This window comes from Apus apus, chromosome 1, assembly GCF_020740795.1.
Source record: "Apus apus isolate bApuApu2 chromosome 1, bApuApu2.pri.cur, whole genome shotgun sequence".
Taxonomy (NCBI): domain Eukaryota; kingdom Metazoa; phylum Chordata; class Aves; order Apodiformes; family Apodidae; genus Apus; species Apus apus.
Window position 1 is genome coordinate 43,710,806 of NC_067282.1, and position 14,452 is coordinate 43,725,257.

The 14,452-nt window shown below is 36.9% G+C and overlaps 1 protein-coding gene across 14 annotated transcripts in view; it reads right to left on the reverse strand.

Annotated features, from left to right (window-relative positions):
* MYCBP2 (MYC binding protein 2) overlaps positions 1-14,452 on the reverse strand; it is a 190,187-nt gene that overhangs the window by 156,395 nt on the left and 19,340 nt on the right. For all 14 annotated transcript variants that reach the window (XM_051608381.1, XM_051608380.1, XM_051608394.1 and 11 more), the window contains exon 2: positions 7,883-7,958. In XM_051608381.1, the coding sequence (XP_051464341.1) occupies positions 7,883-7,958 (76 nt within the window). The remainder of the gene's footprint in view (positions 1-7,882; positions 7,959-14,452) is intronic.

A 14,452-nucleotide genomic window follows, 5' to 3' on the forward strand; every position in this document is an offset into this window, starting at 1 on the left:
GCAATTCCCTGTAGTACTTCAGTGTACACAGAGGACATAAGAGACTACATGAGACAAAGTCCAGGTTAAGAGTGCAGGACAAATTTGCTTGAACATGCAAGGCAAAATCTGGAGTAGCATTAGACTAGACCAAGTCAGGGTCACAGCTAACTTCACAAGGTTATTTCTGTTTATTGTATTCTTGGAGGACACTGAGGGTGAAGGTTCCTGGTCTTTTTCTTTCTTTTACTTGAGGGGGATAGATACTGTAAATAACCATGTTCATTTGGCAGGAGGGTACAAAGTGAATTATATTACAGTGATTTGGAACAGATCAGCATGGAAATGCTTACACACCTGTAAGAGCTGTGATGGGATAGAAGAGAAGAGGGGGAAGGAAGCTGTAGAACCAGTGAACTGGATAATATTTTAATGAGATTATTTCTTTTTCTACAATCTCATAGTCACAACTTCATACATCCAAACACAGTGACAGTTCACAACACTTTTTTTATCAGCACTTTTTTTTAATTATTATTATTACCAGAAATAACACTGGCTTCTAAATTAGACCAGTTAATAGCATACATAACAAAACTCAAAAAAAACTGATAATAGCTTCAAAATATTTCAGTTACATATTTCCTTTTACTTTTGACTACAGAATTATTCTAACTGCACCGCTAGGTATTTGAACATCCTTCCTTTCCATTATTACTACAAAACTATTGGAAATTAAAACATTAAGAAACAATGGTTTACTCTGCAGCCTATTTTATCCAACACAGTGTGTTATTTTTTTTTTCACTTGTATGTTAATAGAAAGTCTAACAATATAAAGACAATGGGGGGAAAATCAAAAGCAGGCTGAAAAAGTTCCCTACACATATACTGAAAGTTTGGGTTTGCTTTTTTTATTTTCCCTTCTTTTTTAGCACAACAGAACTTCTCTGCCATTGGGGATTAAGACAACATAAGTTTAGTCCTTGTTCAATATGAATATATTTGAAATAATAAGGCTGCTGTTAAAACCCTGTATTACCATCCACTGCAAGAACTCAAAATATAACCTCATCTGTTATTTCAGTATCAAATTGCATCAAAATAGATTTGGACTGATACCAATGATAATGAGCTACCACATACTTTAAAGTGTATTTGGCACCAGAAAACTAAATGGTTACAACATATGACTCTTCTGTATGTCAAATATCCATACACATACCCAAGAGTTTTTGCAGCTGCTGCTAAGGCAAACACACAGTATCAGCTTTCAGCTTTAAAGCTAACTCAGTTGAACTGCACAGGTTACAAAAATTATTTAGTGAGTTTATTGTGTATTTCCTAGTTTACTGACAGTTACAGGAAGAGAAAAATATTTTGATCCTCCAAATTTCTCTGTCTGAAGTTCACTTGTCTAATTAGCATCATGCATTGTAATTATAAATTCTGTGAAAAGTTCCCATTCTGCCTCTTCCTTGTCAGAAGTTCAGCTTAGTCTTTGTTCTAGCACAGCCTAAATCCTGTAGCTCATGAAATAGGCTTTGCAAATAGGCTGGCCAAACTTTTTAACCTGCACAGATAAATTTAGACATTACAGTGCTAGATAAAATATCAACATATGTTTTCTTGCTTATTATTAGTAAGCTGACTAATTTTCAGAAATAAATTATTTCCTTATTCTCAATACTTTACAAATATTGAAAAGCACCTTACCTAATTTATATTAATAACATACAAACATTATTAAAATAATAAAATATATGACAGAATATATTATGTGTATAATTATCTTTCTACATAAATATTACATATTCTATATTATGACACAGATGTAAAATATACATAAATAACTAAAGCATTTTTATGCTTTAGCTTTTAAACAGTAAACACTTTCAACCTTTCTATGTGTTTAGTGTCTCACTCTTCTACAACAGAGCACAAACTGTAGTTATACATGATAATCTCCTATCCAGACTTCAGTACAGCACAACGCTCTCCAAAGAATCCTCCTGTAACTGAACAGTGTAGCACTTGTAAATGTGATTCAGAATGAGAGCTTAATTCCTAGCTGTGGCATGACCCAACTATTTACAAGTCTTAGTTCATACCTCCATTTTTCTTTCATTATACCTTATCTCCCAGTATTTTATACTCCTTTCTGTTCTACAGTTTGCAAACACAGTATCAAGCCTAACAAACATGCCGTAAGAATAATTTTTAAATGTACTGTCTGGTATTGTCCATTTAAAAACACTGGCCTTATGACTGTATGAAATAAATCCCTTTTTGAACAGCAAGTTGTTAGGTTGTAAAGAGAGTTTAAAACTTAAGGATAATGAGACGACTTTCACTGTTTACTGTCTAACTTGAGGGGAAAAAAACCTCAATTGAATTGACATTAAAAGGTATAAGCACAGAAATGCTTAGCATGTTTCAAGACAAAAGAAAGGTGCTGAATGACAAGACACATCATTTCCATTTGAAGATTAGGAAAAGAACACCTGATCCCTTCCATTCTCTCTCTCTCTTTACACCCAGACTTCACCATAAGGTAAAAAACACTGACAATTTACTCGTGATTGATTTGCTCAAGTGTCTGAGGGGCTTTAATTATAATATTTATAGTTTTCAGATCTTCAAAACACGCTTATTAAAAAATGGAGGTAAATGAGCAGATTGTACCAATGTAACTTCTTAGTCTGCTTTTACAAAAGGCACAGACTGAGCTGATTAAAAAAAAACAACAAACACACACACAAAAAAACACACCAGGAAAACTTTTTCCTCTCTAGCGCAAATGCTCATTCAGTAAGCACCTTTTTTGTTTGTTTTCTGCAACAGCAGTATTGGAAAGTATTCAAAATAGAGATGAGAAGTTTTTACCATATGAGCTAAGTATTCTCCTTTCCCATTTACAGCAGATTTCTACCTTCACTGAGGTCAGATGCACCAATCATGTTAGGAAACTGGGACATAAGTTCATCCCATCATCAACTGGAAGTTTCCTTTTCTGCAACTAGTTAGAGTCATGGCACTGGGTCACTCTTCTACACAACCATACAAACCTCCTCAGTAGCATGAGATTCACATTATCACCTGTACAATCTTGCTACTTGGCTCATAGATTTTTGAGGTAGAGAGATGACTATGAAAATCTGTGCCTAAAGAACCCCACCTAGTAATTCTTTTATCAAACTAATGAAGTCTAAGTTACGACAATCCTGTTAATGATACTACACTTCAAGTCTACATGAAATACTTCTGTGTTACCAAGGATAACAGCAGAACATTAAGCCAAAATGTTAATCAACTTCTAAGAACTCAAGAGAAACAACTTACTAATTTTGTTCAGATCTAGAATCATAATAATCCCATCAGACTGCTCTTGGGCTATGGGATACATTATTTAATGAAAAAAACCAAACCCCTAACAGGTTGTTGTCTTGTTGTTAAGTGTATTGAGATCTAGAGATGTATGAAACATCTTTTTGCGACGCAGTGGGCAAGGTGAAGGGCAACAGCTACTTTTTCTGCACCTCTAAATGCCTACAGAATATTGCAATCCAAAGCACTCAAGTATGATTAGAAGCCCAGTTTCTACACCTGAGTAAAAGATGAGATAATAGGCTCTCTCTGTATTTTTTTTTTTATTCCAAAGCATTTAGTTTTTCAGAATACGGAATCACTATTGCTTTCAAACATAACAGAGCTTGAAGACTGGAAAACAGAATTATGCCTTTTCATTTAGCACTTTTCCTATGAGCTGTAAAGAACTGGGACATTATGAAACTTTTATCTTTGCTGCTTTACTTGGTATCATCATAAATTGAAAATGCACCTTCTTAAATCAAGATACATGATGAAACATACACCGTAAAACTTAACAGATACTCAGCATTCCTCACATCTTCTGTCTTCAGTGCTGGGAAAATTTATTTGTGGTAGACAAAAATCTAAAATTAAATACTGATGGAAAGAAGAGCAATTTTTAAACATTATGTCATTCTTACAAAATGTGCAATATTGAACTTCAAAATGGAGATTCTCAACTGAAACTATACAAGATGAGGTAAGTGATGAAAGGTCATTTCAACGGTCAGAAGGACTAAGACATATTCTTCAGAGGAACAGATAAAGAATCTGAAAAGACACTAAACCTAATTCAATCCCTCACAAAAGTGTTCTCCATTTTAGGTAGACAAAACTGAAGCAAATTATGTTCTCCAAACATTTAAGAAAAAAATTAGAAAAACATTTTTCCAGAAGTTTTAAAACATACTGCTGAAAGAACAAGTCAATCTCAAACTACTGACTAATGAAATCTAAATCGAAGTCTGAAAAATTGCAATGCCAATGTAAGTTAAGGATCATGAACATAGTTTTAAGATATGCAGGTAGAGTTTTATTTCTTGTGTGCTTTTTTTTTTTTCCCCAAAATTAAGAAGCTATCTCATAAGACAGAGAATGAAGTGCAGATGTCTGTACCCTGATGTGTGACTTGTCCTTGCAAACACACAGTCTTTGCTACATGGAAGGATGCATTATGTAGGAGAGGTTAAACGGCAGAAGTTTGGTTCATAAAATAGAGCAACCAGGCTCACAAGTGCTCTCGTCAGTCAGCTTGTTGTGATGTTTCAGTGCAATCAAGGAAAGAAATGGGGAAAAAAAAGCCCTCTGGTCTTCCTTACAGTTGTCTCACACCTAAACAAACGGCTTTCCCAAAAGACAAAATTCACACAGAACTTATTTTCTGACCAAATTATTTCCTTCCTCTTGAACCAGATGACTGCAATAATGGTCTATTCTCAGACCAGATGGAAACAGACTATAATCTAGGAGAGGACAGTTAATCTGCTGATAAAGATAGATAAGCCTATAATAACTGTCTGATCTAGCCTGTGCATAACACAGAGTATAGAACCTCACCAAATTCTTCTTTGACCAGTTCAAGCATCTCTTAGAAAGGGATGTCCTCTCGAGATTGAAACACTACTATTTGAGAAGCTGTGTGTATTTTTAATGAGACAAATACTATTACAGTTTATCCACCTTATACCTCTCATTGTTAGCTTACAATAAATTTCTTTGCTATATGAACTGACCTTCCCCATGCTTTTATTCCTTCTATTTGTATAAGAGTAAACAAGTCTTACTTTGAAACTGTTACATAAACTAAACAGGTGGATGACAATCACTGGAAGTCATTCTTCATCTGTGGCAAACTCCAATTTTTCAGTATTTTCCAAATAATGTTAGGAGAGAAGATGATGTGAACTCTGGTTTTCTATCCAGTCTTTTGGGTAAGTGTCCCAAGTAGCACTATGATGAGTTAAGAGTAAAGTGGGAAAACTCCAGGGGTTGAAAATGGGGAAAGAAGGGGAAGCAGTAATATTTACAGAAGTTACACAGTATACAATTTTCTAGTGATAACTGTGCCTCCCCCCCCCCAAAAAAAAAAAGGGTGGGGGGAAGAAAAGAAGCAGGAATCCAAGGCGATACAATCACATCTACTAATCATGTATTTGTTTCCTATGTAAAAGTCACTCTATTCAGCACTGAATTTCTAACACCAAAACACTGCACCCATGTGGAAAATTTTTGTACCTCCGTTTAAAAATAAATAAATAAGGAGATATTAAACCACAAAGCCAAAAATTAACAGGAGTCCAAGTGCAAATGAACATAACACAATCCCAGGTTAGAAACGGGATAAAGGTCAAACTACTGGGTTGCATTAAACACACATTAATGTTTTATACTTAAAATGCTGCAACACTTAATGCTTGGTGGAAATAATTTTCTTCCCATTGCTCAACAATAAAAGACCCTGGTTCTTAAAAAATAAACATATGCACACAAGCTCTTCTGCTCAGAATGTGCAGTAGTGATGGGCTCTTCAGTCTACCCTATTACAAGACTTCAAATGGAAACTCACATTTTCCTGACAATACACATATCTGTTCTCTGACATTCCACTGCAAAAATTATCATTGTACTTATTCTGCACTGGGCAGCATAGGGACGCAGTGAAAAGCATATGGGGGAGGGGGGGCGGAACTCAACAACGAAAAACCAAGAAACAAAAAAGTCACCCCACTCTAAGAGTATACAAAGTCTGATAGCCTAAAGATATGAAGCTGATATTATCTTTCTCCTTTCAGCTGTATTTTTCAGGAAATACATTATTTCCTTTTATCATGCATGAATAACCTGCAGTGTTTTTCTGTACCTCCGTGACTCAAAACAAATACCAATGCTCTGGTGGTCAAACCTGGCCTGCCTAGAATAAAGACTTGAGTAAAAAAAACTTGCAAAAACTGATTATGCCTTTCAAAGGCAGATGGATGAATCTCAGCTAATGCTTCAAGTAGAAGCTCTTTTAAACACAAGAAAAATCTTGGAAACAATCCTCCAGAGGTGTGATATGCAGAAATGATCAGCCAGTGCTAAAATTGTAACTATTGACAAGAACCAGCCTCTAACATGCTCATGTCATTTTTGGCCATTCAGAAGGGATCCTGCCAATCCATTTATCCAATGAAACCAAATCCAAGAAGCACACCTGACTGTCAAGCTTGTGAAGAACAGCAATTTTGGATTTAGCTTCCTACTTGCCAGTTCAGCTAGGGCACCACCATCCAGAAAGACAAGGTTCCCTTTTCATAGTAAAAATGATTGAAGCTGAAGAGCTATTTTTTAAGAAGTACAAGTTCCTGTCACAAGGCAGAACACACAAAGACTAACTACATTCTGCACTGTTTCTTCCAATTTCTATTTCGGTTTTCTGTGCTGACAGCAGGTCTGATAAAATCATGAAAGGAACAGGTCTAAAACTTCTAATACCACAGCAGCTTGAAGAAAGAGCTAAAAAATTCAGTTTGGACCGAAGATATTTCGGTGTACTGTACCTAGAACAGAAGTGAGATAAACCCTTTCTATCCCCTACTCTGGAGCTGCACTACTTGAGATAAGCAGAACAATCTGGTAAGTATCCAAAAAAGCAATACCAAATGAAGAGATATAGGGCTTGCTTTACCCTCCCAAAGTTGTCTGTCTTGTGATAAGAGTAACTATGTGAGGTTTGGCAAATGGGGATAAGACGGCCAAATTGAACTAAAGTGTATTTGTATTATAAGGGCATTCAACTGACTACAAAGTGTTTTCACTGGGTATTTCAATGGTTCTGTCCTTCAGAAGGCTTCCAGAAAACTTTCCTGACTACAAGAGGAATCCAGGAAGAAGCCTCCGTGCCTACAGTGAGCCTTCATGAAAATCGCTCTGCGAATCTGGCTTGAACAGAGAAATTATAGTTCCCTAATAAGAGAAGGAATGCAGCAGAATGCTATTTTTTTAAAAAATACTGTTGCTTCTGCATAGATTTCTTCCCTGCAACAAGTAAACATTTTAATGAAGTTCGTTGTTTTGCTCCCCAGGCATTTAAAGTGATGTAGGCAGGAGTTACACAGGGAAAAAATATTAATAGAAATTAGTAAGTATTATCTATCCCATTGTGGAAGAATGGGATTCTTTAGCCACTGAATGCTCCCTTTCTCTATCAGTCAACACGGAAGAACTCTTTGCAGCAGTAGTCTCTAACTGTTGGCTAGACAAACATCTCTTACAATCTAACAATAAGATCAACATGTTTAGCTACATTTACAGTTTAGGAACCAAGGAAACAGTTTGTATTATTTTGTGTTGAACATAAGTAAGCAAACAAACCTGAGTAATGTCAACATTGGTATCAGTCACTTAGAAGAAACATACAAACAATGCTGGCTTATCATTATATTTTCTAAACAAATTAACTGCTAGTTCCACTTATTTTTTCTCATATTTCTCTAAATTGAAATAACTTTCATTTTTGAGTCAGAATTTGTCACAATAGTTACAGACTTACCTTGTTGCGTGTTTTTATTTTCAATTTAGTCTTCTGTTTCCTTTTCAACTTTTTCTTGCTAAATAGTTTCTTACTTCTGAAAAAGAGAAGAAAATCCATGAGAACAAAATAATTAAACTCTGTTCCATACCCTGTGGTAAACAGCAGCACCAGCAGAGAAAAAAAACTGTTGGAAGTCCCCTATTTTTTTTTTCTCCTAAGCAAAGGGAACCAACATGGGAAGAATTTCAGAGCACAAATCAGAATATAAAGCACTTAAAATTATGCTTTCCTAATGCTCCCCTGAATTAAGAGCCCTTACACTCATTTAAGCAGAACAGATGCTACGACAAAAAAATGTCTGTATTTCACACTGTTTTACCCTACTAGTACAAGTCCATTAGTGCCACACCAACCCTAGAAGCAAGAACCATTGACAATTCTCAGTAACATGACATGTTAGTACAAAACATGTCTTGTGAAGTCTTTACCAGATAAAGGACCAAGCCTTTCAAGACAACAAGGAAGCTTTAAAAATTCATCATTTGACAGAAAAATGAGTTGGTGGAAGAAACTGCAACTTTTAAACAGAGCTCCTTTAATTTTTGTTTGGACTTTTTCCACCTTCAACTTGCACACTTTTCATTTCCACCCCTTTACATTACTGCTCTAGCTAACACTCAGTCCTCTAATCCTCTTCTGCCCACACCTTTTCCTTATCACATTTTTTCTCCTCCATTTTACTACCAGGTAAAAAAAAACAAACTGACAACAACCAAAAAAAATCACCATAGAAAAAAGATACACACATATACAATTGTTTCTAGTAGTTTACAGTTCGGATTACTTAGAAAAAGAAATGGAATCTAAAAATCACAGGCAGTAAGATACTGCACTCTCACATAACAAACTGGGAAGAGATTGAGAATCAGGAGAATCTCAGTATTTTATTCAAACAACTTTACTCTAAACAGAAATTTTAAGGGACTAAACCTGTATTGCTCACTGCTCTCTGTACAACATTCAGACTGCGAGAGTATAGAAGTCTCATGGTCCAGCAGTCAAAAGCTGGAAACTGAAGTTTGACCAATGGCTACCGATGTGAAAAAAAAGCTCAAGCAAAGAACCCCTGCAGTGTATCTCAAGATAGCTGCCTGCTTGAAATTTCATCACCTCTCCTATCTTTATCTATTAACAAAGAGGGAGATACACGCCTCATCAGGACACTTCCTACAGAAACAAATCAGCTCCCCCCTTTTCTTATAAGGAACCACCATCATTATCCCAGAGTTAACATAATTGATTCAGTGAGGGGGTACTCCCCAAGCTTCCCAGTAAATCAAAGCTTACGAAGAGAACCCAGATGACCTTTTAAGGTTTCTTCAAGAGCAAAGCTTCAATATATAACAGAATACAACATGTTTAAGAAACAGGGGAAATAAATTTTATACAACTTTTAATGTCCAATTTTCTATAATCAAGCTCCAGAGTCTGTTTCACTGTTTAGTTATTACATAGACAAGTTTTCCTTCCTTATTAAGTTTTAATGCAGTTAATTCTTATTGTGCTGTCAAACACGAAGAACAGTGCAGTCCCTTTTATTCTGTAGCCACTCAGTCTTCCTCTCTGGACCGAATAACCTTTTATGAAACTTTCACCCTAACTCTAAGTGTAGAAGTTCTGCTTTCTTTTGAATGACTTCAGGGCTCTCTCAGTCCACACCTCAAGCAAACTACACTGACCAAAACTGAAAACAGTACTTATTATTTGCTGTAGGTAAGAGGAAGAAGAATTGCCTCTTATGCCTCCAAGGTCACATTCCTAACTGTATTCCAGGTACTATTTTGCAACTTCACAGTAACACAGCATGCCAGACCTGTGTAACCTACAGGAACTTAAAAACATTATCCCACGTATGTCCAGACTGAGTTTCCAATGCTCTTTATCTAGTTGTGCTGTTACTTATGCCTTCTAAACATAGTACAACTCAAACTTATCAGAAACAATGTGATAAGCACTGCTTTCTTTTTTTTTTTTTTTAAGAAGGACACTAACTGAATTTGCCAAAACTTTTCAAATGTAAACCTGCCTGTCAAAATCCTTGCAAACTTTCCAAATTTGTTACAGTCTGCAAACATTATAAGCACTTTTTAATCTTCTAAATATTTCACAGGACCAGTTTACATTTTTTTATGTATTTCACTGTGTATATATACTCATCTAGAAACCCTCAAAATTAAGCCTTCCTTCTCCCCCCGACCCCCGCTAAGACTGGGCTCATTTCCAAAGTGACAAAACCCCCACCATTTTGCAGACTACCTTCATTTCTCAGTGATACCTAGATAATGCTTTCCTCAATTAGCAGGCAGGAAAGATCAGTAAGAGGTTTATTTCCTTATTCAGATTCCAAATGGTGGTACTACTATCTCCCTTATTCATACATCAGCCATTGAAGACACTGCAAGTATATCCTAGTCACTCCACTGTAGCAGTCATTATCTTCAGCAAGTTTTAGGCTTGAACAATTTTTTACACCAAAACAACTTGGATATAGAAATGCCATGTTGAGAATCCACATATATCTTACTATTTTTTCTTAAAACAAAACCTCAAGGACACTGAAATTGCAACATTTTAATTGGAATGTATACACTGCCCTTGTATCCAAATTAAACTTCAGAAGCAATAAGTGATTAATTAAATAATCTTTAAAAAGCCTAATCAATGCTAATTTTATAAACAGTTCTGAGCAACTTATCATTACTATGCATAATACCAGTAAGTATGTAATATACCTGCATATAACATATAAAGATACATATGATTGTTCATATTTCTACTGTTATATACCATTAGGCCATGAAGTTTTGATATTCAGATAGAAAGGATAAGACATGGGCAAGTATATTCATGAAAAACAACATTGGGCAGATGATGACTAATTTCCTGCTGTAAACCACATGTGTTAATCATAAGCCTGACTCTTCTACTGCCTGAAGATTAACAAAATCTGATGTGGCTCAGTTGGATTTCTTAGCTAAATTATTAATTATGGCTTTGGTTAACAATTGTGAATTGTGGTCATCTGTCATTTGTAAAGGTCCTGAAACTCTATGCTGACAATCTGCTTCCAGTGGCAGAAGGCCCTCAAGCCTTTAACTCAGCTATTGATACCATTTAGTTCACACAAACCAATTCCTGATTGTCAGCAATTCTTAGGCAGGTTTTCTGCAAACTGCTTCAAGCCATTGTAGCATTTGAGACTAAGTTAGCACTTTTGAATTGGACCACAAAGGAAGTGGAAGTCAAATGAGCGCAGAACTTGCAGAATATCTTGACAGGAAAACACTTGTGGCAATGAAGCCAAAAAAAGAGTGAATGGAACTGTTACAGCCTTCACAAAAATCTGATGTGAATAAAAGCAAATACCTAAAATGTTCAACTCTGGAATATGGAACTGCTGCCTCAAACCAAAGGGGGGGAAAAAAGGAGGAAAATGGGCAACAACCAATAACTGGACAATTTAAAATTGGTGAAGTAGATGTTAAATGAAATTACTGCAGCTTCTGTTCAGCTTTATGTCACCTGTAATCGAAGGAAGAAAAAGCATGCTTAGTTGATTGATTTTCAAACCAGAAGTAGCACTAACTAGTACTTGCAATATTTGCTGCACTGTTAGGAGGACACTCTTAAGTTTTCTCAACATCATTGCTCTGACTCTATCCAAAAGAGCTGAGGAAATGCAAACAGAGCATCTTCCCTCAAAGTCAGCACAGTTCTGAATTGTAATTTATAAGCTTTAAGAAGGAAGCTTTATGTTTTGAGTGTGTGTGGTCAACCCCTCACCCATTCAATGCTGTTACTGAATTGCTCAATATGGGTTAACCTTATGTTAATCTTATGTTAATAGTGTTACACCTGCAGAAACTTTTCTAGGTTATACATTGCACTGAAGTTGTAACTGATTAGTGGAAAAAAAAAATTCTGTCTCTGCAGCTGAGGCAGAATAGGAAAAACAAAGTGTTACTCAAGTGCTATTTGACTTAAAACCCTTGCTTCTACCTGAAACGTGTTACCAAATATCACAGTAGTTAGTACAGCATTATGACCCAGTCATTCTACTGTTGATTAAACCTTTTGAGTACACTTTCAAAAAATTAGTGAATTTTAAGAAGCTGCATGGCAACACATGCTAAAGTTTTTTAAACTTCCAACAGACTTGGACCCAGTGTAACTGTCTAACCATGCTGGCTCTGGTTTGATGGCTAAGCATCTTGGGGAAGAAGTATAGTGGTGACAGGAGTGGTCTATCAAAGTCATATTGTGTCCAGAGACGTGACAAATATACTGTATTATTTTGTTTCCATAGGTGTTTACTCTGCACAGTTTAGGCATTCAAGGGCTAGCGGAAATACTTTTAAAAGGCAGCAACCACTCAGTGACACTGAAATGAAACACTGTCAAATTTGTGATCTCAAATAATCCTTGTGTTCCTCCACTTAGTCAAATACTGCTGCTGGTAGTAAACTGGGCTGGACAAGAAGCAGCAAGCATTTGCTTCTGAACAGCCCAAAGTGAAATCCCAAGTTTAAATTGCCAAATAGCCTGCAACTGCAAGCTATTATCACTCATGTAGTCAGATAGTCACCATCATCATGTCTCAGGGTCTTTCATCACAGCATTGAGTTTCTTAAAAAGCTCTAAATCTGCCAACACACTTTACTCAAGGGCACTGAAACATGAGTACTCACATGTGGACGCTGGTTGAAAAGTAGTAAGCTGATGTTTCCTTCACTGTTTTCCTCAGCTGCCTCATACAGAATAACAGTGCAACATTGGTAAAACACATTTTATGTGCATAAATCCCATAACTAGTGCCATTTGCCAGCCTTCTTTGCACTGGTATACTACTGCCATAAAGGATCTAGAAGTTGCAAAACACGTTCTCCACAGGTTGTCACTACATGATGGAACATCTCGTTTGCCAGAAAGACAGTGAGACTACAGGAAGATTAATTAGTCCAAAGGAGTTGGACAGCACCCACTGTGCCCCATCTCAACTACTGTAAGTTCTACCCAGCAAACTGTCAGGGGAGTATTTGACTTGCAAAAGTCTATATGCTTTTGTGATTTTCTTTTTGAATAAGCACATTACAACATCCGATTGCCACAGCTTTACAAAGACTTTTCTTTACCAAATAGCACACAGAAGCATCACTACTCCTAAGTCACCAATGGAGAACTGAAGTACTACAGGCCTTATCTACAAAAGGGAGATGAAGAAGAGAGTTATTTTGAGTAAACAAAGCTGCATCAACATAGAATGACTGCCCAGAAAATGGGATGATTTGTAACTCTCTTCTATACTTCTGGGAAGTATAAATTATGCTTCAAAGTAAGTGGTAAACACAGCAAGTTTCATTTTCTACCATTTTGTCTGATGGTTTTCCTTTACCTTCCCACATGCAAACATCACCAAAACTTCTACCATAGTTCTTGCAGAACACCAACTGGATTGTCCTTGTTCTTTCTGTGATTCAGACACAATATGAAACAGTTGATGGCAACCCAACAGAAAGGTTAAGAGGTGGGATTAGAGAGCAGACTAATATGGGTTTGGGTGTCTGCTACAGGCAGTCTTATCAGGAAGTAGATGAGATCCCCAAGAAGCCTTACATTCACAGGTGCTGGTCCTTACGGGGGATGTTGACTACCACAGGATCTACTGGAAAGAACACAGCGGGCCACAAACAATGCTGGAGGTTTCTGAAGTGCATGGATGATAACTGAATGACACAGGTGATAGAGGAGTCAGTGAAGGAAGGCACTTTGCTGGGCTTGACTCTTAAAACAAGGAGGAACTAGGCAGGTGTGTGAAGGCTGAGGGCAGTCATGGGTACAGTGAAAATGCAGGTGAAGTTCAGGAACCTGAAAGAAGGGAGCAAGGCAAAAGCAGAATCAAAACTCTAGACTTCAGAGAGAGAGACTCTGACCTGTTCAGCAGCCTACTTTGAAGAGTCTCATGGGTCATAGTTGCCTGGAGATAAAGAGGTGTAGAAGAGCTGGCTGATTTTCAAGGATCACTTCCAAGCTTAGGAGTGGTCTGTTCACATATGCAGGAAGTCAAACAAAGGAGACAGGAGGCCTGCATGGACGAATAAGGTGCTCCTGACAAAGCTCAAGCATATGAAGGAAGCATACAACAGGTGGAAGCAGAGTCACATCACCCAGAAGAAACACAGAGACACTGTCTGAGCATTCAGGGATGGCATTAAAAAAGCCAAAGCTCACCTGGAGTTCAATCTGGCAAGGAACACCAAGGACAAGTTTGGCTTATATACATGTATCAGTAGCAAAATGAAGACTAGGGAAAAACACGAGCCAAATACTACATGACTAAGAGCCTGGTCACAAACGACACCAGCCACCTAACATGTTTATTGATAAAACTTGCTTTCACCAATGCCATGTCCCTGACGCCAGTGGGAAAGTCCAAGTAATGATGTCTTACCCTCAGTGAAGGAAGTTCAGGTTAGCAAACGTTTAAATAAGTCAAGTCAGAGAGAGACCCACTTACTTGAGTGAGTTCTG